General features: G+C 44.5%; 1 protein-coding gene across 1 annotated transcript in view; it reads left to right on the top strand.

The window, feature by feature from the left end:
- LOC136586482 (acyl-CoA dehydrogenase family member 11-like) overlaps positions 1 to 25,746 on the top strand; it is a 68,578-nt gene that overhangs the window by 10,114 nt on the left and 32,718 nt on the right. The window contains exons 4-8 of the mRNA XM_066584593.1: positions 2,538 to 2,699; positions 3,389 to 3,553; positions 3,971 to 4,118; positions 7,425 to 7,546; positions 22,131 to 22,237. Of these exons, the coding sequence (XP_066440690.1) occupies positions 2,538 to 2,699; positions 3,389 to 3,553; positions 3,971 to 4,118; positions 7,425 to 7,546; positions 22,131 to 22,237 (704 nt within the window). The remainder of the gene's footprint in view (positions 1 to 2,537; positions 2,700 to 3,388; positions 3,554 to 3,970; positions 4,119 to 7,424; positions 7,547 to 22,130; positions 22,238 to 25,746) is intronic.

Raw genomic sequence — 25,746 nt, 5'->3', positions numbered from 1 at the left:
CCATAGGGAGGGGCGAGGGACTAGGTCAGGAGATTTGGTATGCTTCCCTGAAGAGGTGCGTTTTTAAGGCACATCTGAAATTTCGTGCATCGGTAATTGTCCGGATGCCTTGGGGTAGAGCATTCCAGAGGATGGGTGCTGCTCTGGTGAAGTCCTGTAGGCGAGCATGTGAGGTTCGTATTACAGGGGTGTTTAGTCTGAGGGTGTTAGCCGATCGGAGTGAGTGGGCTGGGTGGTGTACTGACAGTAGGGAGGCGATGTATGGTGGCGCAGCGCCATGCAGAGCTTTGTGAGGGAGGTAGAGGAGTTTAAATTTAGTTCTGCAGTGGATGGGCAGCCAATGCTGCGACTGGCATAATGCAGAGGCGTCTGAGTAACGACTGGATAGAAAAATGAGTCTAGCTGCTGCATTTAGTATGGATTGGAGCGGAGCGAGTCTAATGCGGGGGAGGCCAATGAGTAGCGAGTTGCAGTAGTCAAGCCGGGACTGGATGAGCGCAACCACGAGCGTCTTTAGCGTGTCCGTGGTTAGGAACGGACGTATTTTAGCAATATTTCTGAGGTGCATGTGGCATGTTTGGGCCAGAGATTGGATATGGGGGGCAAAGGAGAGGTCAGAGTCCAGTATATTCCTTTACTCATTCTTTATGGCAAAGTTTCAACTTCAACTGGAGATTTTTATTTCCAAGAAGTCTTGAAAAACTCCAGCTGGAGTCGAAACTTCACAATACATGAATAAAGGAAAATGTTTCTACTTTGGAGGCTGCAGTTCTTCAATTCGAAGTACAAAACGCAATACAAAATGCAGATACAGAGAAGACAATCTATGCAGCACAGCTGCCATGTAATAACACACTATGCTCCTAAGTGTTAGGCCATCCCAATGCCGGGAGATTGTCTCTCAGTGAAACCCGCTCTAGCTAATTATCTGGGTTAGCCTGCAGAGCGGGACCTCACCGGCGGGAGTTTTGCCTGGACAGTCTAGCAGTGCGCTGGTTGTACACATTCTGGTACTGATCCATGGTTTTCCCTGCTATTATTTGACTGCCCTTCTGCGAGCGGTTGATATTAACTATATCTGGGGCAGACAAATATAGCTAAAGATGTAGTGTCATACACATAAGGTCATATTAAAGAGACCCAATGGGACTCCATATCAATAACACTGTCCCCTTGATATTATCTTCAAGTTGATTCTACAGCCTGGTAGACACTACCCATTATGTGTGGCCATATATGTTCTAATATACCTCACCAACTGAGATGGTGTTCTAGGAGATATTGGTTCAGAGCCAGAAATCGTCTTTTATCTGGTAGACTATCCTCTATGCATTACGTTTTTGTGACACAAATAAGGTTCCTGATTAAATGCCCAAAATCGGGCAGGAAAACGCATCGAACCAAACTAAACTAAAATCAAGAACCAAAGTATATCTGAACCAAACTCGGGCCGCCTAACAGTGAACTAGAGTGGTTCTCCATCGGTAGTTATTCTATCACATTCCTGCATTGATGATTTCACCATCATCAATAGGCCTGTAGTGTCTTACAGACCTGACGATCATCACTTTCCTGTTTGAGGTGCACACTCATAGAGAAACCCAAATCGAGTGGACAGATCAGTATTAGTCGTCTTATTTTGAGCTTCCACACCTCAAGAGAAGCTCATGTCCGTTCGGCCCCGACCCTACTGGACCGCCCATCCAGCGTGGTCGGTCTCTTGTATATACTATATCGCTTAACAACAGAGTAACTCGGTGAGAGGCAATATATCTCTGATTATATACTGTTGGGATCAGTGCAGTCTGTTGGATAACTGCGGCCTGTCAGGATTCATACAGTATTGTCACGGTCGTTATATCCTGACAGCTTACTGTACATTGTGGTCTATGAACCGATTAGTCTCGTGGCACCATTGTCTATTTTCTGATATTTTGTGGGAATAACAAGGACCCGTCTCTCTGTGCCCCCACCAGGGTTTCCACATTAGTCTGGTCAGTCGGTATGTTTGTAGGTCCAATCTTATATTTTAATTATCATAAATACAAATTAGTTTTAATTCTAGCTATTCTCTGTGAAGGGCTTCCCAATACTATATAGACTATACTCTGTCTGTGTGACGTGTTTCTTAGACTATGTTCACATCCGCGATTGGAAATTCTGTTTGGAAGTTTCATTGCAGATCGGTACAAAACGGCATTAAAGGCATAAAGGATGTTTCTGTCCGGTAGAATGCTGGACAGCTGAACAGAGACCAAATGGACACCATTATGTTCTATGAGGTCCATTTGGCGCCCTTCAGTTCCATTATAAGTCGGATCTGTTCGGCTGCCAGATTCCCCTTTTCTGCTCCCCGAAGGAGCCGGAAGACGGAACCTCCGACCGCAGCTATGAACATATCCGTATCTACTTTCCAACGTGTGATGCTCTTGATGTGGTCAGCGGCCTCGGTCTCCTTGATAGAACTTGCATTAATAACTAATGGTTCCTCTGGTCTCTTGGTTTAGAGGCTGAATTGTCTGCCTTTGTTTTTGCAGGGACGCATTTTCCGAGATGTCACGCTGCCGGAGGTCAGCCCCGCAGAAAGATCAGCCTTGTATGTCGCTCTCGCTGAAACTCTTGCCCAGCTCCATTCCTTCGATATACGTGCACTAAATCTGACCGGATACGGCAAAGGGAAAGGCTACTGCCAGAGGCAGGTAATGTGAAGCTGTTCCCGTGTGATGCCTGTTTAGTCCTAATTATTTGCCATTTACTTTCATATGACAGTTTTACTTGGTTGTCGTTGGGATGCACCCGGCCCGCTGTAATATCGTCATCATAACCATCAAAGACATGTATACTATCTGGGGAGATCGGTGCAGAGCTCTTCTCCAGAAGTAGGAAGACCGTCTCGCTCGTGCCAACTGGCTGGTTGTATTAGTAATGTTCTAAATTAGCAGCGCAATATTTATATGCAGGTCCACCTTAACCTCTCATTTAACTATATATCAGCCAGAAAACAGACGCCAGCGCCCAAGAGCTGGTCTGGAGCCTCCTTGTCAGATTCCGCTAAATCACTTAACATAATATACAATAGCGCAGCGTGCAGCAGTGGAAACATAAGGCTGTCAGCGGGGTGCATTGGGTGCTGGTAATGTGTGGCATATAACGGATCTGGTACTGCCGTTACTTCCATTGTGCGGCTCATATAACGAAGCACAACGATGGAAGTTCTTAACGGCGATGTCTACGAGTTCTTAGTTTCTTGACTATTGGACACTTTTAATCAAAGCCTATAACAATTTGCCTATGTTATTTCACTTATGTTATATTGTTTGTGACCTCTTCATTCCCCAATGTCTTGTTGCCCAGTTTATGTGTATCGTTCTGTGTATATACCTGACAGGTCTCTACATGGCAGAAGCAATATGAACGGGCCACTCATAGAGAGATACCCGCAATGAACCAACTGGCTGACTGGTTAATGAAGAATGTACCGAGCGATGACCATGAGGAGCGTCTGATCCATGGAGACTTCAGGATTGATAATGTCATTTTTCATCAGACAGAGGTCTTTTATCTTCTATTGTTTGTTACTGCGATCCATGACCTCGCACTTTCAGATATATTTGAGCAGCTTGTAGGACTTATAAATGTATATTAGCTACATATAGTGTTTGGAGATAATTGCAAGTACTTTCCAGGTAGTAGCTTAAGAGATGGATTGTTGTGGTCCGGGCTGCTGCACCTTCTATCTAGTTTAGTATCTATACAGAATAGAGCATGTACTACTATTTCTAAAGGTCTATCATGTACCTGCCATACAGTATAGTTCATTACATTTCAGGATTTCAGCTTTGCGGGGTTCCCTTATGGATCTCATGGAATACAAGACAGAATATCGAATGCTGCTGTGCAATATATATATATATATATATATATATATATATATTGTCCCTACAAGCTGACATTAGACGTTTCTCTCCAGGCCCGTGTAATTGCTGTTCTTGATTGGGAACTCTCTACTATTGGACATCCAATGACTGACTTGGCTTACCTTACCTCACCTTATTTTTGGCCACCAGGCATGCCGTACCTCGGACAAGTTAGTAACAAAACCTTTACAGATATTGAAGGTAGGTGTTCCTAATAAATATAGACATGGATTTAGATTGACCTTTTATTTGGGCTTAAAGGGGTTTTGTCTTTAGAAAAAAAAAATCAATACTTACCTATTCCTCCCCCATCATTCTTCTTACCGTATCTTCTCCTTGTCGATCTTCTCCTGGCTCCTCCAGAGCCCCCAGGTCACCTCACCTCCAGCCGGCCAGATCCTCTTCTTCCTGTTTTGGAGCGTCCATTCTCGACAGTCTCCTGGCAAGTCAGTGTATGTTTCCTGCCTAGCAGAGAATGCCGGGCTATTGCTGAGACTGCGCATGCGCACTGTCTCGCCGCGAGTGTTCATATACTAGTGTCGCGACATAGGCAGGCAGTGAACGCTTCGTCACTAGTGCTGTAGCATACGTTGCCCTGCTGGAAGGAGAATGCCGACAATATACACTTCGTCACCGGAAGAAGAAGAATCGGTCAGCTTGGAGGTGAGGTGAACCGGGGGACTAGTGAGGATCGGTGAGGAGACGATGCGGTAAGAAGACTGACGGGGAAGGAATAGGTAAGTATTGATTTTTTTTTTTGTTAGTTTGTTTTTTAAAATGACAGAACCCCTTTAACTTCTTCCACTTTAGTCCCAACATAAATCACTCAACTGCTTGCTGTAACCTGAGGCTGTCTCTATTAAAAATTGGTTCAGGAGCCTCCAAAATATCAATTCCAAATATTAAATGTAAATTGAAATGAAATAAGATAACTGACGCAGATAAAGCTGTTTGTTGCATGTATAAGAAGGCATCCTCACCTGGTGTCCAGTAGAAGAGTCCAGCAGGGTTGGTAATTCCTCAGTACATCTACATGGCTTTCGATTTCTATTACAGAGCTTAGAACCCCCTATATAGACACAGGAGAGAATCCAGAATTCTGGCAAAAAGTTGAATATTTTTGCATCAGCCCTGCTTGCTCAAAATATTGCAACTGTTTTACCCTTGTTCTCACTACTTTTCTAAACATTTGGCTGTGGCTTAGCTGAAGTTGGCAGGACTTACCCACAGCCTGACAAATGTATTATTTACACCAGAAACTGTTGTAAATTCTACCACAAATCTGGAAGCTCCACAGGTGAGACATTATATACCAAACGGGTCTATGCATCCCTTGGGTGAGTTCCCGGGTGGCCTGTCCAGTGGGGCATGGCTAGTATATGCTCAGCTATCGACTTTTCTGTCCTACCAATTCCCTCGCAGTCCCATTCAGCTAGATTTAACCCCTTTTGAACATTTATGGTTACAGACCACCCCACTCTGTTCCCACCTGGTATTGTTGCCCTGCAGTCTGCATCAGGAGGTGGGGGACTACCCTGCGGCTCTATTTGTGACTGCATGGGAAGTGGAGCTGGGTTTGAACTCTTCTTCAGAGGAATGGACCAAGGCATTCACTCTGGCACATCCATCTTCCATATAATGTAAATTACAGGAGAAGACTAAGATTCCAACCAGATGGTAGAGAACACGTGCCTTGCTCCATGACCTCTCCCCGGACTGCTCGCGGCTCTGTTGGTGTTGTGGAATGACTCGAGGCACACATGCTGACATTTGGTGTGAGAACATTGCTCCTGTCAGGTGACCTATTAATTCTACCTATTATAAGGTTTGTTGCAATGACCTTCAGTGTCCCCAGAGAGGACTTTATTCGCCATTGTCCCTAGACCTGTCTCCTCTCTGAAGAACGCTCTCTTAGGTATTTTGTTCTTTCAAGCAGCCCGTCTGGTTATTCCACGTCATTAGAAATTCTCTCAAATTTCTAGTTTGCCGGAATTTTACGACACTTTATTTCTAGATAAATTAGAGGAGATTATTCCTCAGCATCAGGATTCTGACAGCTTTAGTCTCCTTGGATTCTGTTTCAGGATACCCAGGAACTTTCCAACCCGGCTGCTTGCCACACTGTAGTGCTTGCCACATTGTGATGCTTGCCACACTGTAGTGCTTGCCACATTGTGATGCTTGCCACACTAGTGCTTGCCACATTGTGATGCTTGCCACACTGTAGTGCTTGCCACATTGTGATGCTTGCCACACTGTAGTGCTTGCCACATTGTGATGCTTGCCACACTGTAGTGCTTGCCACATTGTGATGCTTGCCACACTGTAGTGCTTGCCACATTGTGATGCTTGCCACACTAGTGCTTGCCACATTGTGATGCCTGCCACACTGTAGTGCTTGCCACATTGTGATGCTTGCCACACTGTAGTGCTTGCCACATTGTGATGCTTGCCACACTGTAGTTTCACAACTACCATCCAGCCCCCCCCATCCACCCTCCTTTTCATTTTTTTCATTCTTCTCTTTTTTTCTCTCTCTCACTTTTGTGGTAAATGTCGGTTGTTTCTCTTACAGTTGAAGTGTATTTCATTATTAATAGCCTGTTATATAGACGCGTTTCAGTACAACGTATAGTTCATACATTTGTGAATGTCATGTCTTACTGTTTGGTGTTCAGATAAAATGATTGATTATAGTGCCCACTGTATGAGAACTGACCACTCCTATCCAGTTTTGTGAATAAGGAGAGGGTTGTCAATCTTCATACAGTGGGCGGGGAGAGCCCAGAGTGGCCCGCCCCCGGGACTCCGAACCTAGCTCTGAGTCAAACTTCAAAGTCCGTTTAGTCTGAAACTCTGCACTCACAGGGCAACAGGCATCTCTGCCTCAGGTCCATGCTGTCCATGGTTCGGGCAGCATGAATCTGAGGGCAGAATCTCTTTAACCTATAAAAGGGGTATTCCAACCACAGCAACGTATATCCTACCCAGAGGATAGGGAATAACCTGCTATTTAGAGTGGGTCTGACCGGCTGATACCTCCCACCCCCATCCCAAGAATGCAGCTCTGGTGTGTCCTGATGTGTGGGCAGAGGAGGATTTACTTGTGTGTCTCTGCTCCATTCATTTCAGAGCTACTACTGGAGCTAGCTTGAATTCGGTAATTACCAGAAGTCTCAGAGAAGTGAATGTATCGGAGGCTTTAGGTGAGTATACGTGTTTTGTGCTGCCCATACCCGGCTGCATTCTCAGAATCGAAGGGGGTCTCGGCACTCAGACCCTCACTGATCAGCAAGTTATCCCCTATCCACACAATGTAAATGCAGGAGATCTGGAGCACTGTATCAGAAAAACTAAGCTCCAATCTCTGGAAAGACATATTAATACATTAACGAACACAGAAATTTAGACCTAAATAAAACCGCCATGATGATAAAGGTGGAGATTCGCTTCAAAGGAATGAGAAGGCTTTCCTCATTGCATGTGCCTATTTCTTCCTTTTTCAAGGACTGCCTGCATTTGAGGATCTGACTAACATTTATAGCCGCTGTCGAGGTGTATCGTCACAACTCCACAACTGGAATTTTTTTCTTGCGCTTACCTTTTTCAAGAAGGCTGGAATATTACAGGTGAGAACAGTTCTGTACATATAAGACACTATCGCTTCCACATGCTGGAACATTACAGGTGAGAACAGTTCTGTATATATAAGACACTATCGCTTCCACATGCTGGAACATTACAGGTGAGAACAATTCTGTACATATAAGACACTATCGCTTCCACATGCTGGAACATTACAGGTGAGAACAGTTCTGTACATATAAGACACTATCGCTTCCACATGCTGGAACATTACAGGTGAGAACAGTTCTGTACATATAAGACACTATCGCTTCCACATGCTGGAATATTACAGGTGAGAACAGTTCTGTATATATAAGACACTATCGCTTCCACATGCTGGAACATTACAGGTGAGAACAATTCTGTACATATAAGACACTATTGCTTCCACATGCTGGAACATTACAGGTGAGAACAGTTCTGTATATATAAGACACTATCTCTTCCACATGCTGGAACATTACAGGTGAGAACAATTATGTACATATAAGACACTATTGCTTCCACATGCTGGAACATTACAGGTGAGAACAGTTCTGTACATATAAGACACTATCGCTTCCACATGCTTGAACATTACAGGTGAGAACAGTTCTGTACATATAAGACACTATCGCTTCCACATGCTGGAACATTACAGGTGAGAACAGTTCTGTACATATAAGACACTATCGCTTCCACTTGCTGGAACATTACAGGTGAGAACAGTTCTGTACATATAAGACACTATCGCTTCCACATGCTGGAACATTACAGGTGAGAACAGTTCTGTATATATAAGACACTATCGCTTCCACATGCTGGAACATTACAGGGGAGAACAATTATGTACATATAAGACACTATCGCTTCCACATGCTGGAATATTACAGGTGAGAACAATTATGTACATATAAGACACTATCGCTTCCACATGCTGGAACATTACAGGTGAGAACAGTTCTGTATATATAAGACACTATCGCCTCCACATGCTGGAATATTACAGGTGAGAACAGTTCTGTACATATAAGACACTATCGCTTCCACATGCTGGAACATTACAGGTGAGAACAATTCTGTACATATAAGACACTATCGCTTCCACATGCTGGAACATTACAGGTGAGAACAGTTCTGTACATATAAGACACTATCGCTTCCACTTGCTGGAACATTACAGGTGAGAACAGTTCTGTACATATAAGACACTATCGCTTCCACATGCTGGAACATTACAGGTGAGAACAGTTCTGTACATATAAGACACTATCGCTTCCACATGCTGGAACATTACAGGGGAGAACAATTATGTACATATAAGACACTATCGCTTCCACATGCTGGAATATTACAGGTGAGAACAATTATGTACATATAAGACACTATCGCTTCCACATGCTGGAACATTACAGGTGAGAACAGTTCTGTATATATAAGACACTATCGCCTCCACATGCTGGAATATTACAGGTGAGAACAGTTCTGTACATATAAGACACTATCGCTTCCACATGCTGGAACATTACAGGTGAGAACAATTCTGTACATATAAGACACTATCGCTTCCACATGCTGGAACATTACAGGTGAGAACAGTTCTGTATATATAAGACACTATCGCTTCCACATGCTGGAACATTACAGGTGAGAACAGTTCTGTACATATAAGACACTATCGCTTCCACATGCTGGAATATTACAGGTGAGAACAGTTCTGTATATATAATGTGATTGTTCCCAGCAAGAGAAGCCAAGTAATCTTGTAGATATGATACCTTTTAATGGGCAACAAAAATACATGACATTATAGCAAGCTTTCCAAACTACTCAGGGTTCCTCCTCAAGCATTATGAAATAAGTAGATCTGAAGAGGCATGCATATATATATATATATATATATATATATATATATATATATATATATATATATATATATATATATATATATATATATATATATTACACACACACATACACATGACAAGGCACAGACTCGGATGTGATTAATTTTCACTTAAAAAATACCAAAACAGGATGAGTAGAGTAATAAATAAATACCTAAATAGTCCACTGACAAAGATGTGAAGGGTTTTATGGTCCCTGAATTAGTGTTAGGGGATCACCAGGACAGCAGTGTTGTCTGTTCTATAGATTTCTCATACTTCCCAGTCACGCACAAAGCCTCTTGAAGAATTTATGCCTGTGTTGAAAGTGTCAAAAGTTGTTATAAATGTGTACTCCCAAATTCTTCTATGGCTTTGTAATTTGAAGTTGCCTTTTAATATGGTGACTTTCATGTTTTCTGTGTTGTGTCCATGACTAGAAAAATGCTCGGCCGCAGGTAATTCTGTCATTCTTTAATCGTGTGGTGATGAGATCTCATCCTTGCTTTCAGTTTTTGTCCTGTTTCCCCAACATAAAGCCCCCCAACAGGACATTTACTGCACAGGATCAGGTACACAACATCAGACGAGGAACATGTGACTGTCCCGGGGATCTTATAGTCCTGCTGTGTGTTGGGGATCCGTATCCTGTCCGCAGTCAGTATATGTGAGCAGGTCTTACAGCTCCTTACATTACAGGGATAAGTTCCTTTTTGTGTGTCAGAGGGCAATGCACTCCTGATTATAAAGCTCCTCAGATTTGGGGGTTTCCTGTAACACAGAAGCAGAGGGGCCAGGAATATGGTGTTCAGGTGGTCATCCTTGTGTAGGTATGATGGAGGTTTTCCTTAGTACCTCTAGCTGTGGATTGTAAGTCACTACTAGAGTACATGATTGTTTCCTTCCTTCTCCTTGTTTTGGAGTAGTTGATTTCTGGGTATCCTGGTGGCTCTGGTGATTTGGTCATCAATTGAGGTGGGATGGTAGCTCTGATTTAAATGTCCTTTTAAGATGGTATAAATGCTCCTCTCTGTCCGTTGGGTTGGAGCAGATCCGGTTGTATCTGATGGCCTGGCTGTAGACAATGGACTTGTTGATGTGCTTAGGATGGGAACTGTCCCATCTCAGGTATGTGGGCCGACCAATCAGTTGTCGGTATAGGAATGTCTGTATTGAGTTGTTTGAAATCTTTATGGTGGTCTCCAAGAAGGTGATTTCACTATATGAGTAGTTTAATGTCAGGTTTATGGTGGGGTGGAATGCATTGAATCTCTCATAATAGTGTCTTACGTATAAGACCCTATCGCTTCCCCATGCACACAGTAATAAAAAAGGTCCAAGTCTTTACAGTGTCGGCAACGCCACAATCTCTAGGTGCAGATAGTCGCTTATTACACACAAGTTCAAAGTTTGCCAAAAACACGGATTAAGATCATCTTCCATGTTGTGTGTTTTCAAGATGCAATATTATTTACTCCATAGATGCATCTTCATCTCCCAAAGTTAATCTGAGTGGCCAGCAGCAATAGTGAGGTAGTAGCAATCAGAACTGACCATTTGATATTATTTGGAGTATTCATAAAAGTCAGCAGATACATTTAGCATTTCTTTTGGTCACAGCGCTCAGCCAATCAGAGGCAGCGCTTTCAGGAGGCGGGGATTTTTCAATCCCCGACCACCAGAAAGACAGATGAAGACTGACGGGGACACGAGGAAGAGCTGGACAGCGCTTCTAGGCGAGTTAGGATTTTTTTTTCTGCAGCTAGGGATGATTTTCGGGGTGGGGCTTATATTTCCCACTTGTGCCATTGGGGGACACAGCAAAGACCGTGGGATATAGCTACTGCCACTAGGAGGCGACACTAAGCACAAAAAGTATTAGCTTTGCCCGCTGACTATATCCCTCCCTGTCGACACCCGGCTAATCAGTTTTAGCTTAGTGTCCATAGGAGGCGGACGGTCTAGCCCGCAAGGGCTGAATGGATTTTCCAGGATGGGCCAGGGCTAACAGGGAGTAATGGCTCTCCCTTTTAACCCAATTGAGGAGGGCGAACAGAAGTGGAGTGCTCCTTCTGTTGTCTGCCTGGCCTTCTCAGAAGAAAAAGGAGGACCGCCCAGGTGCTCCTGCGTGTGTCCCGCCAGCCATACAGCCGCCCGTTTGTCCGGGTCAGCATCCCCTCCCCACGCAGGGCAGGCGATGTTTGGGGTGAGTCTTCTGCTGGAAGTGATGACTGGCTGACCCCAAGGGCACTAGGACCCACCATCCATAGAGGTCCCTGTTTTTTCGTTTTCTAAGTGGTCCACATTCCCTCCCTGTAAAAGGGCAGGCGATGGTGAGGGCTGAGCTCTGCTAGAGTTGAGGAGACGTCTTAATAAAAAAGAGAAGATAGGTGAGTAGAAAGGAGCAGGTAAGAAAATAGCTTTCATTGCTGCCCTGTCTTATTCAGTGTCCGCTCCTGTGTCACTCTGTCTGACAGGCTGTGTATTTGTTGCATGGGGTATTTGCCGCCATGCAATGTGTTGTGTTACGCCTTCACTGGCCGCTTTGGGGCCATGTTAGAGCTTGCTGATGGGATCTGCTGTTTTTTAGAGGCTCAGCTTCACAGGTGGGGTTAATTGTGCTGGCCTTGTCAGTGTTTGCAGGTTCTCCTCTGGAGCAGTCATGTGTGGGGCAGTTGTCAGCAGTGCACGGTTCTGGTATGTCCCGCTGTAATCAGTATCATTCTTCTGTGTCTCTACACAGAGTCTGTTCTGAGTGAACTGTGTCATACTTCTGTATGTCTGTTCTGCTATGTCTTTCTATAAGCAGTGTCATTTTCCTGCATTTCTGTGCAGTTTTCTGTGATGTGTGAACTGTGTCATTCTTCCGTATGTCTGTTCTGGTATGTCCCGCTGTAATCAGTATCATTCTTCTGTGTCTCTGCACAGAGTCTGTTCTGTGTGAACTGTTTCATACTTCTGTATGTCTGTTCTGCTATATCTTTCTAGAAGCAGTGTCATTCTCCTGCATTTCTGTGCAGTTTTTTGTGATGTGTGAACTGTGTCATTCTTCCGTATGTCTGTTCTGGTATGTCCCGCTGTAATCAGTATCATTCTTCTGTGTCTCTGCGCAGAGTCTGTTCTGTGTGAATTGTGTCATACTTCTGTATGTCTGTTCTGCTATGTCCTTCTATAAGCAGTGTCATTCTCCTGCATTTCTGTGCAGTTTTCTGTGATGTGTGAACTGTGTCATTCTTCCGTATGTCTGTTCTGCTATATCTTTCTATAAGCAGTGTCATTCTCCTGCATTTCTGTGCAGTTTTCTGTGATGTGTGAACTGTGTCATTCTTCCGTATGTCTGTTCTGGTATGTCCTGCTGTAATCAGTATCATTCTTCTGTGTCTCTGCGCAGAGTCTGTTCTGTGTGAATTGTGTCATACTTCTGTATGTCTGTTCTGCTATGTCCTTCTATAAGCAGTGTCATTCTCCTGCATTTCTGTGCAGTTTTCTGTGATGTGTGAACTGTGTCATTCTTCCGTATGTCTGTTCTGCTATATCTTTCTATAAGCAGTGTCATTCTCCTGCATTTCTGTGCAGTTTTCTGTGATGTGTGAACTGTGTCATTCTTCCGTATGTCTGTTCTGGTATGTCCTGCTGTAATCAGTATCATTCTTCTGTGTCTCTGCGCAGAGTCTGTTCTGTGTGAATTGTGTCATACTTCTGTATGTCTGTTCTGCTATGTCCTTCTATAAGCAGTGTCATTCTCCTGCATTTCTGTGCAGTTTTCTGTGATGTGTGAACTGTGTCATTCTTCTGTATGTCTGTTCTGGTATGTCCCGCTGTAATCAGTATCATTCTTCTGTGTCTCTGCACAGAGTCTGTTCTGTGTGAACTGTTTCATACTTCTGTATGTCTGTTCTGCTATATCTTTCTATAAGCAGTGTCATTCTCCTGCATTTCTGTGCAGTTTTCTGTGATGTGTGAACTGTGTCATTCTTCCGTATGTCTGTTCTGGTATGTCCTGCTGTAATCAGTATCATTCTTTTGTGTCTCTGCGCAGAGTCTGTTCTGTGTGAATTGTGTCATACTTCTGTATGTCTGTTCTGCTATATCTTTCTATAAGCAGTGTCATTCTCCTGCATTTCTGTGCAGTTTTCTGTGATGTGTGAACTGTGTCATTCTTCCGTATGTCTGTTCTGGTATGTCCTGCTGTAATCAGTATCATTCTTCTGTGTCTCTGCGCAGAGTCTGTTCTGTGTGAATTGTGTCATACTTCTGTATGTCTGTTCTGCTATGTCCTTCTATAAGCAGTGTCATTCTCCTGCATTTCTGTGCAGTTTTCTGTGATGTGTGAACTGTGTCATTCTTCCGTATGTCTGTTCTGGTATGTCCCGCTGTAATCAGTATCATTCTTCTGTGTCTCTGCACAGAGTCTGTTCTGTGTGAACTGTTTCATACTTCTGTATGTCTGTTCTGCTATATCTTTCTATAAGCAGTGTCATTCTCCTGCATTTCTGTGCAGTTTTCTGTGATATGTAAACTGTGTCATTCTTCCGTATGTCTGTTCTGGTATGTCCCGCTGTAATCAGTATCATTCTTCTGTGTCTCTGCGCAGAGTCTGTTCTGTGTGAATTGTGTCATACTTCTGTATGTCTGTTCTGCTATGTCCTTCTATAAGCAGTGTCATTCTCCTGCATTTCTGTGCAGTTTTCTGTGATGTGTGAACTGTGTCATTCTTCCGTATGTCTGTTCTGGTATGTCCCGCTGTAATCAGTATCATTCTTCTGTGTCTCTGCACAGAGTCTGTTCTGTGTGAACTGTTTCATACTTCTGTATGTCTGTTCTGCTATATCTTTCTATAAGCAGTGTCATTCTCCCGCATTTCTGTCCAGTTTTCTGTGATGTGTGAACTGTGTCATTCTTCCGTATGTCTGTTCTGGTATGTCCCGCTGTAATCAGTATCATTCTTCTGTGTCTCTGCGCAGAGTCTGTTCTGTGTGAATTGTGTCATACTTCTGTATGTCTGTTCTGCTATGTCCTTCTATAAGCAGTGTCATTCTCCTGCATTTCTGTGCAGTTTTCTGTGATGTGTGAACTGTGTCATTCTTCCGTATGTCTGTTCTGGTATGTCCCGCTGTAATCAGTATCATTCTTCTGTGTCTCTGCACAGAGTCTGTTCTGTGTGAACTGTTTCATACTTCTGTATGTCTGTTCTGCTATATCTTTCTATAAGCAGTGTCATTCTCCTGCATTTCTGTGCAGTTTTCTGTGATGTGTGAACTGTGTCATTCTTCCGTATGTCTGTTCTGGTATGTCCTGCTGTAATCAGTATCATTCTTTTGTGTCTCTGCGCAGAGTCTGTTCTGTGTGAATTGTGTCATACTTCTGTATGTCTGTTCTGCTATATCTTTCTATAAGCAGTGTCATTCTCCTGCATTTCTGTGCAGTTTTCTGTGATGTGTGAACTGTGTCATTCTTCCGTATGTCTGTTCTGGTATGTCCTGCTGTAATCAGTATCATTCTTCTGTGTCTCTGCGCAGAGTCTGTTCTGTGTGAATTGTGTCATACTTCTGTATGTCTGTTCTGCTATGTCCTTCTATAAGCAGTGTCATTCTCCTGCATTTCTGTGCAGTTTTCTGTGATGTGTGAACTGTGTCATTCTTCCGTATGTCTGTTCTGGTATGTCCCGCTGTAATCAGTATCATTCTTCTGTGTCTCTGCACAGAGTCTGTTCTGTGTGAACTGTTTCATACTTCTGTATGTCTGTTCTGCTATATCTTTCTATAAGCAGTGTCATTCTCCTGCATTTCTGTGCAGTTTTCTGTGATATGTAAACTGTGTCATTCTTCCGTATGTCTGTTCTGGTATGTCCCGCTGTAATCAGTATCATTCTTCTGTGTCTCTGCGCAGAGTCTGTTCTGTGTGAATTGTGTCATACTTCTGTATGTCTGTTCTGCTATGTCCTTCTATAAGCAGTGTCATTCTCCTGCATTTCTGTGCAGTTTTCTGTGATGTGTGAACTGTGTCATTCTTCCGTATGTCTGTTCTGGTATGTCCCGCTGTAATCAGTATCATTCTTCTGTGTCTCTGCACAGAGTCTGTTCTGTGTGAACTGTTTCATACTTCTGTATGTCTGTTCTGCTATATCTTTCTATAAGCAGTGTCATTCTCCCGCATTTCTGTCCAGTTTTCTGTGATGTGTGAACTGTGTCATTCTTCCGTATGTCTGTTCTGGTATGTCCCGCTGTAATCAGTATCATTCTTCTGTGTCTCTGCGCAGAGTCTGTTCTGTGTGAATTGTGTCATACTTCTGTATGTCTGTTCTGCTATGTCCTTCTATAAGCAGTGTCATTCTCCTGCATTTCTGTGCAGTTTTCTGTGATGTGTGAACTGTGTCATTCTTCCGTATGTCTGTTCTGGTATGTCCCGCTGTAATCAGTATCATTCTTCTGTGTCTCTGCGCAGAGCCTGTTCTGTGTGAATTGTGTCATACTTCTGTATGTCTGTTCTGCTATGTCCTTCTATAAGCAGTGTCATTCTCCTGCATTTCTGTGCAGTTTTCTGTGATGTGTGAACTGTGTCATTCTTCCGTATGTCTGTTCTGGTATGTCCCGCTGTAATCAGTATCATTCTTCTGTGTCTCTGCGCAGAGTCTGTTCTGTGTGAATTGTGTCATACTTCTGTATGTCTGTTCTGCTATGTCCTTCTATAAGCAGTGTCATTCTCCTGCATTTCTGTGCAGTTTTCTGTGATGTGTGAACTGTGTCATTCTTCCGTATGTCTGTTCTGCTATATCTTTCTATAAGCAGTGTCATTCTCCTGCATTTCTGTGCAGTTTTCTGTGATGTGTGAACTGTGTCATTCTTCCGTATGTCTGTTCTGGTATGTCCTGCTGTAATCAGTATCATTCTTCTGTGTCTCTGCGCAGAGTCTGTTCTGTGTGAATTGTGTCATACTTCTGTATGTCTGTTCTGCTATATCTTTCTATAAGCAGTGTCATTCTCCTGCATTTCTGTGCAGTTTTCTGTGATGTGTGAACTGTGTCATTCTTCCGTATGTCTGTTCTGGTATGTCCTGCTGTAATCAGTATCATTCTTCTGTGTCTCTGCGCAGAGTCTGTTCTGTGTGAATTGTGTCATACTTCTGTATGTCTGTTCTGCTATGTCCTTCTATAAGCAGTGTCATTCTCCTGCATTTCTGTGCAGTTTTCTGTGATATGTAAACTGTGTCATTCTTCCGTATGTCTGTTCTGGTATGTCCCGCTGTAATCAGTATCATTCTTCTGTGTCTCTGCACAGAGTCTGTTCTGTGTGAACTGTTTCATACTTCTGTATGTCTGTTCTGCTATATCTTTCTATAAGCAGTGTCATTCTCCTGCATTTCTGTGCAGTTTTCTGTGATATGTAAACTGTGTCATTCTTCCATATGTCTGTTCTGGTATGTCCTGCTGTAATCAGTATCATTCTTCTGTGTCTCTGCGCAGAGTCTGTTCTGTGTGAATTGTGTCATACTTCTGTATGTCTGTTCTGCTATGTCCTTCTATAAGCAGTGTCATTCTCCTGCATTTCTGTGCAGTTTTCTGTGATGTGTGAACTGTGTCATTCTTCCGTATGTCTGTTCTGGTATGTCCCGCTGTAATCAGTATCATTCTTCTGTGTCTCTGCACAGAGTCTGTTCTGTGTGAACTGTTTCATACTTCTGTATGTCTGTTCTGCTATATCTTTCTATAAGCAGTGTCATTCTCCCGCATTTCTGTCCAGTTTTCTGTGATGTGTGAACTGTGTCATTCTTCCGTATGTCTGTTCTGGTATGTCCCGCTGTAATCAGTATCATTCTTCTGTGTCTCTGCGCAGAGTCTGTTCTGTGTGAATTGTGTCATACTTCTGTATGTCTGTTCTGCTATGTCCTTCTATAAGCAGTGTCATTCTCCTGCATTTCTGTGCAGTTTTCTGTGATGTGTGAACTGTGTCATTCTTCTGTATGTCTGTTCTGGTATGTCCCGCTGTAATCAGTATCATTCTTCTGTGTCTCTGCGCAGAGTCTGTTCTGTGTGAATTGTGTCATACTTCTGTATGTCTGTTCTGCTATGTCCTTCTATAAGCAGTGTCATTCTCCTGCATTTCTGTGCAGTTTTCTGTGATGTGTGAACTGTGTCATTCTTCCGTATGTCTGTTCTGCTATATCTTTCTATAAGCAGTGTCATTCTCCTGCATTTCTGTGCAGTTTTCTGTGATGTGTGAACTGTGTCATTCTTCCGTATGTCTGTTCTGGTATGTCCTGCTGTAATCAGTATCATTCTTCTGTGTCTCTGCGCAGAGTCTGTTCTGTGTGAACTGTTTCATACTTCTGTATGTCTGTTCTGCTATATCTTTCTATAAGCAGTGTCATTCTCCTGCATTTCTGTGCAGTTTTCTGTGATGTGTGAACTGTGTCATTCTTCCGTATGTCTGTTCTGGTATGTCCTGCTGTAATCAGTATCATTCTTCTGTGTCTCTGCGCAGAGTCTGTTCTGTGTGAACTGTGTCATACTTCTGTATGTCTGTTCTGCTATGTCCTTCTATAAGCAGTGTCATTCTCCTGCATTTTTGCGCCGTTTTCTGTGATGTGTGAACTGTGTCATTCTTCTGTATGCCTGTTCTGGTATGTGCTGCTTTGAGCAGTGTCATTCTCCTGCATGTCTGATGTATGCAGGAGGAACTGATTGCCCTCTTGTGTGGCAAACAACGGTGTTTGAGTTATTTGACCTGTGGTACCTTCTCTGCCCGCTCCAGACTGGGTTGAGCCTACTCTATCGGTAGCTCCCCTGTTGCCCCTCCTGCAGTTCCCTGCAGCTAGCCTTACCACAGTGTCGGCGTCCAGGATGACATGCGGACAGGGCGGCTAGAGCCACATACCAAGTGCGCTCTCGCCACATGACAAGATTTGCATCCACCAGAGAATACGGGTTGAGCCTCGCCTGTTGCCCTCCTGCAGTTCCCTGCAGGGATTCTTAGCGCAGAGTCTGTATCCAGGATGACATGCGGTCAGGGGCCAGCTAGAGCCGTAAACTATGTGCACTCTCGCTACAGTACACGATTACAGCCGGCCGGAGAATATCTCGCCTTTACGAACGACTGTTCGAACTAATTGCTAGCATGGCTCCGGCCTTGCTGAGAATTGTGGTACCCTTCATGTGGACTCCTCGCTCCCCAGGTCTGCTTCACACCGGGTGGAGCCTTGCCTGTTGGTACCTTTACAGTTGCCCCTCCTGCAGTTCCCTGCAGCCTTGGCGTGGTGTCCGTGTGCACAATGACATGTGACAGGAGCTGGCCAGAGCCACGTATTATGTGTGCTCTCACTATAGTTATCTAGCCGGAGAAGATCTCGTCTTGCAAACTAATTGCAGCGTGGCTCCGGCCGTGCTGAGACCTGTGGTACCCTCCATTTGGAAAGCGTACTGGCACAGAGAGTCTCTGGACTCATCGCTCCTCATGTCTGCTACAGACCGAGTTGAGCCTTGCTTAGCGACTAGCTCCCTGAGGGGTGCCGCCTGCGGTTCTCAGCAGGCAGCCTTAGCGCAGTGTCCGTGTCTATGACTGCAGGCAAGAAACATGTGCCATGTGCGCTCTCGATGCAGTACAAGATTGCATCCAGCCATGTTCGGACTGGTTATCAGCAGTACTCCGGGCTTGCTGACATCAGTAGTTCCTTCCATGGGGAAGGAGTACTGGGCACAAGAAGTCCACCGACATATTGCTTTTTTTCTACACTCTGGAATGGGGGAGCCGTACCTGACAGCTAGCTTCCCTATGGTGGCCGTTTGCACTGTCCTTGCAGGCAGCTTTAGCACTTTCCTGCCTTAGAGGAGTAGACACGGGCCGGGGCCACTCGGAGCCGCATACTATGTGCACTCACGCCGCTATGTAGGATGGACATTCAGTCAGGATAGTGGTAGACTGGGGGTGCCTCCTCCAGCACGCAGGCTGGACAGAGGCTTAACTTGAAGCTTCTGGGCCCCATGGCAAAATCTGTAACAGGGCCCCCAACTATAATGCTTTATTCATAGTACTAGGCTTCCTATATGGAGAAGAGAGGCCTTATGGGCCCCCTAAGGTTCCTGGGCCCGGGTGCAACCGCATCCCCTGCATCCTCTATAGTTATGCCCATGAGCCTGGGGGCAGTAGATCCTTCCACTAGCTCCCCTTCAGTCAGCTCTGACATGCTGATCAACTATGGGTCCGGTCCTTCTTCTGGCGGCCTCAGAACCAAACCAGCATCAGTTGCTTTCTAGGAGGACTGGGGCGGAAGGCTCAGTCAGCCATGTTAATGCGGACTTGGTTCACACATGTCGAACGGGCCTTGTATCTTCCCTATTAGACATGTCTGGGCTATTGCCGTTAGGAGTACTGTATAGTCAGAGCAGTCTGCGACTTCAAGAGCACCGTCGGGGGGACAAAGTATTTAATCAGACGGAGTTAGTAGTCCGCTGCGATCCTCCTGCAGGATTGCTAGCAGGAGAGCATGAGATGGTATACATCAATACTGGTTTTAATTCCTAGCGCTCGCCCTCCCGACTCCGGAGGATTTCGCGAAAAGACCAGCGAAGCTCACATCCAGCAACTAGGTTGCTTGTCAAGGGGCCCCAGCTCTTCAGTTTCATCTCCTCTTTCTGATGGTTCTGATGTCACGTTCAGCTCGCCCGGTCTACTTGTCTCTCTACTAAGCGGGATGCGCTATTGGGCGGAAGTTCTTCGGTCACCCTGGCTCTCCGCTGTTTCTCCTGACAACACTGGTGGAGCCTTGGTGTTCTGTGGTTTCCTCGCACTGGCGCCTCTTTGCGGCAGTGCAGGGTCACTGTGCCAGAGGCATTATATGTTCAGGCTGTGGTACCACACATATTTCTAGAACGGGTGCCTCATTGGCAGTTCCTCGTCGTGAGCTCCCTTTTTTCTTGGTGGTGGGCTGGTTCTTGGACCCTCTTTTTTCTCTTTCTCTGAGCATGCGGCATGCCTAGGCATCTATTTGCAGTTAAAGAGCTGATTTCGCTTCTTTACATGTGGCTGCTTATATATTCCCACCCCTTGGGTACTGCTCTTGAACGTCTCAAGGTCGAAGCCGTGCCCCGCAATGATACGGGCGAGAAAGAGATTTTCAATAAGTTCCTTACAAAATCTAGTTTTTTCGGACCCGGTCATCCAAACAATGCTTAAGGCTCTGAAGCCGTCTTCGTTGAGGGTGTATCATCGCTTGTAGAGAGGGTTTGTCCTTTGGTGCTAGGATGGGCTGGAAATGGGGCTCGGCCTCAGTTTCCTCAAGGGATAGATTTCCACCTTGTCTGTCCTTTTTCAGCGCCCCTTGGCATTACGCTACCCGGTACCACCTTGGGATTTGAATCTGGTTTTGGACGCCCTACAGGCTCATCCGTTCGAACTATTAGCAAGGGTACCATGGTGGCTATTATCCTGGAAAGTAGCCTTCACGCTGGATTCGCTCAATGCTGGTTAAGGCCTAACGGGCTATGGCTAAGACACCGCCGTTTCGAGTGACAACACACTCTGCCAGGGCGGTGGGAGCCTCATGGGCGGTCGGCAATGGTGCCTCCGCCTTGCGCCTTGCAAGGGTGTAGAGGGGCTCCTGGTTGTCCCTACATATTTTCTCTAAGTTCTACCGAATTCACACTTTTTGCGTCCGCCAACGCTTTGCTAGGCAGAAGGTTACAGACGGCTGTAAACTGACCCCGTGCGTTGAGAGTTTTCCTTCTTTCCCTCCCTCGGGGACTGCTTTGGAACATCCCGTGGTCTTTGCTGTGTCTCCCAATTACAGGAGCGTGAAAAGAGGATTTTTTACTCACCGTAAAATCTCTTTCTCGTCTCGTCATTGGGGGACACAGCACCCACCCTTTCTTCCTGTCTATATGACACCGTGTTTTGTCCTGGCCAGGACCCCGATTCTGTAAGTTGCACATGGTGCTGTGTTTTCATTACAGGTAGAACCTTTGTGTCATATTTCTATCTATTGTTGTCTTTTTATCTGTTCCAGAGTGGCTGCTCCTACTGCTGGTATACAAACTGATTAGCCGGGTGTCGGCAGGGAGGGGTGTAGTCAGTGGGCGGAGCTAACACTTTTTGTGCTTAGTGTCGCCTCTTAGTGGCAGTAGCTATATCCAATGGTTTTTGCTGTGTCCCCCAATGACAAGACGAGAAAGAGATTATACGATGGGTAAAAAATCCTCTTTTTAAACCCATCCCCGAAAATCATCGATTCAGGGGTTGCCTTCATATGGTTTCAATAGGATGGCAGCAGCACTGGCCCCATTGCAAGCAAAAGGATAGCATGACGCTCCTCTGCCACAGCTGTGTCGGGGGATTCTTTCATCCCCGCAGGGAGTCCCATCATCCCTGAACACTGTAATAGTGCTGTCACAGTGTTCAGCGATGAGGGGACCTTTGTGAAGCAGCTGCTCCAGTAAATGGGCAAAGTTTCACGCGCTGCGCATATAAAAAACTTTGCCCGTTCACGCGTTTTCCGTTTATGCGAGGAGCGCTTTTTTTTTTTGAGCACACAGATGCGCTCATTTGACCTCGGCCTAACTGGGGCTCTTATGGATGCTGCTCCTAGGGATGCCCCACCTACAGTGGAAAAGTGCGAAATTAAAAAAAAAAGTCCATGTGAATGACTAAAGAATAAAGCTATCATGTCATCTTTGTTGCAGTGCGCACGTTCTGTCTTTAATGTATTTTATATGACATTTTTTGTTTTTTAGGGAATTCATGCGAGGTTCCTATATGGAAACTCTTCTGGGGAGAATGCCAGCACAGTTTCGGGCATGGTTCAACCTTTGGCTGAAAACGGGTTAAGACTCGCTAAAAGGTAATGCGTTCAGGACCTCTTGCACGCCCTTATTCTGCCCGTGCAGTTTATTAAAATGGACCCGTCATCAGTTTCATTGTGTCTTATTAAACCATTTTGTTAGTTCAGTAACTCCATAAAGAACTTGCCGGCTCTTACTCATGCGGCGCGAGCTTCCCCTAACACACAAGTAAGGCCAGCCGCACACGGCTGGATTCGCATTGCAGAATCTGGAGCGGGCGTCTGCCTCCGGATTCTGCAGCAAATACCGCTCTAAGCATGCTATGGAAAAAGTGTTTTTTCCTGTTCACCAGTGGAAATCAATTTCAGTGTAGATTTGCAGCATGCTCTATTTCACTGCGGATTCCGTCAATGGTAGCCGTCCGACCCACGGCCCTTCCGCAATGACATTGTGGAAAAGTCGTGGATTTTGCGTTGTCACTAGGAAAAAGACAGAATTACAAAAAAACAAATCTGTACTGCGCATGTCCGACAGCTTGCCGTGCGGACCATCCGCAGTACAGAAAAAGAAGAAGAAAAACAGGTACGCATAGATACCGGCCGGGCACGGGATCGGATTCCGCTGCAGGCTCCCGCATGTGGAATCCGACCTGGTTGTGTGCAGCCGGCCTTTAACATCCTGCTGTTCAGTATTGCTTGACCTGTAATGTATTGCCCTTAACCTCTTCACGCCCCAGGGTGTACAGTTAAGTCCTGGGCGCACAGGGTTTGTATGGAGCTGGATTGGAAACCTATCCCACTTCATACACGGCGGGTGCTGTTGGCTTTGACAGCTGGCACTCGCCTACAACAGCTGTTTACTGTTATAATGTAATACTGTGGTATTGCATTATACTGTATGAGGGATCAAATGATTGCAAATTCAAGTTCCCTATGGGGACCAAAAAAAATAGCTAAACATTTTATTAATTATTAGAAAAAAATAAAAGGTAATAAAAGTTAAACCCCGATTCATCCTTTTACTAGATTTATTATAATAATCAAAAAAAAAAGCAAAAACATCTTTAGTATCGCTGCGTCCATAAAAGTACGGTCTATCAAAGTAATGCATTGTATATCCCACATGGTGAACGTGTTAGAAAACAAAACAAAGAACGCCAGAACTCTGCTTTTTTCGATCACGAAAAAAATGTAATAAAAGGTAATCAAAAAGACACGTGAACTCCAAAACAGTCCCAATAGAAGCTCCAGAATGTCCTGTTAAAAATGAGCCCTAATGTCACCGAGTGACAGAAATATAAAAAACATATGACTGTCTGAAGATGGCGGCAGCAAAAATCCCTATATTCTACGGGTCAGTCCTGCTACAGTGATGCCAAATTATTAAAGTTATGTAATTCTTGTTGCAAAGTGTATTATATGGTACACTAAATAGTACCATTGAAAATTACAAGTCCTCTCAAAAAAGACGAGCCCTCGATGGAAAAATAGGAGTCATGATTTATTTGAAAGTAGGAAGGAAAAAACAAAAATAGAAAAAACAAACCAAAAAAGGGCCACGGCTTTAAAGGGGTTAAATATGAGAATAGCGCACTGCTAACATACGTCCTTTAAATTTAGCGCTACTCATCTAACACGTTTAGTACATAATGGATCTGGGTGGTATTTAACATGACAAAACAAGTTCTAAGCCCCCCCACCAATATAACCAGACTGTCGTATGCTGTAGTAATGGGGAACTAGTGATATAGCTGCGCCCACTTAACCGCAGGCGGGGAAAACCGGAGAGGGCTTGTCATATATGCCGCTCTCTGCTGTGAGCTGGACTACTGGTTGTTGATATGGCATTGCTATTGGGCGCCCGAACACGTTATGAATGATCCATTCTAACCACATCTGGATTGCCGCTAATTGCTGGACAAGACCAAGGCTTGCTATTTAAGGCACGGTGCCTACCAGCAATTAGCGGTAATCTGCCTGCGGTCAGAGCAGGTGAACCGCAGCACGTACGGGCAGCCTGTTAGTTATCGCCCTCAGCGTTATGCACTGTAAGAAAAACAATTCCTACCAACATAATTATTGTATAAGTTCTTTTGCCAAATTAGTCTTATAGACCTTTTTATAGGGGCCAATGAGCGGATAAACGAAGCCGTCTTCTCGATCATTGGCTGTATTATCTCGTTAAAGGGGTTGTAGCACCAAAAATAGTTTTTATTAATTATAACCAGATAAAGAAACACATCAAAAGAGGTCTAGGGGCACATGACGAGAACGTTGTTCTTCTCTGCAAGTCACTGGTCAGACCACACGTGGAATATTGTGGAGAGTTTTGGGCACCGGTACTCAAGAAGGACGTATCAGAGCTTGAGCGGGTACAAAGACGGGCAACTAAAGTCATAAAGGGAATGGGCGGACTACAATACCCAGAGAGGGGATTAAAATTGGGGTTATTTACTTTAGAAAAAAGACGGCTGAGGGGCGACCTAATAACCATGTATAAATATATCAGGAGACAATACAGAGATCTCTCCCATCATCTATATATACCCAGGACTGTGACTGTAACAAGGGGACGCCCTTTATGTCTAGAGGAAAGAAGTTTTCTACACCGACATCGAAGGGGGGTCTTTACTGTAAGAGCAGTGAGACTGTGGAACTCTGCCTGAGGACGTGGGGATGGCGAATTTGAGTAAAAGAGTACAAGAGGGGCCTGGATGCCTTTCTTGAGTGTAATATTACATGTTATATCTCTGATTACTTCAGTAGAGGTGGTGATCCGGGGATTATTCTAATTGCCAGATTGGAGATGGGAAGGAATTTTTTATTTCCTTGGGGAAAATTGGCTTCTCCCTGATTGGATTTTTTTTTCCTTCCTCTGGACCAGCATTGGGGGTAATAGGTTGAACTGAATGGACATATGTCTTTTTTTAAGCCTAACATACTATGTTACATGACTACGGGGCGGCCATCTTTCCTGAGCTGCATTTAACAGCATTTAGAGAGATGCTTTACAGCAGCTTCATGGGCCATTCACACAATGGACAGGAGGGGACCCACTGACTTCTATGGGAGACTGTTTTAGACATGTTCTGTGGCCTGTGCAGAGGTTATTCTGCAGGGAGGAGGAGTAGACATCTACAGATCCCTCACCTATTGTAAATGGTGGATCCCGTGTTATCTACATATAGGTGTCACCTCTCAGTGTAATCCTGCCTGTGATGTTAGTGAGATGACTGCTGCAAAGTTCTCTACAGAACAGGAAGTATTATGCTCTACAGTCAGTGTAACAAATGCTAAATTTTAGAATTCTTAAAAAAATATATGGATTGAGACAGAAAAAATGAAAAATCACTCAAAATTCTTTAAAAAAATGTTTCACACAAAAATGTGATCTAGTTTTATATAATAGGTCATTTTCCAACTTGACATTTTAAGAACGCGGCCTATTTTGGATCTAAGGGCCCAACGATGTTCCTCTGCACTTTACAAATGTAATGTTTCTTATTTTTGCGTAGCGCTAGCCATATGCGGGCTTGTACTTTCGCACGGTGAGCTGTAGTTTTTACGGG

This window comes from Eleutherodactylus coqui, chromosome 12 (assembly GCF_035609145.1).
Source record: "Eleutherodactylus coqui strain aEleCoq1 chromosome 12, aEleCoq1.hap1, whole genome shotgun sequence".
Taxonomy (NCBI): Eukaryota; Metazoa; Chordata; class Amphibia; order Anura; family Eleutherodactylidae; genus Eleutherodactylus; species Eleutherodactylus coqui.
This window is presented reverse-complemented; position numbering and strand designations above follow the sequence as displayed.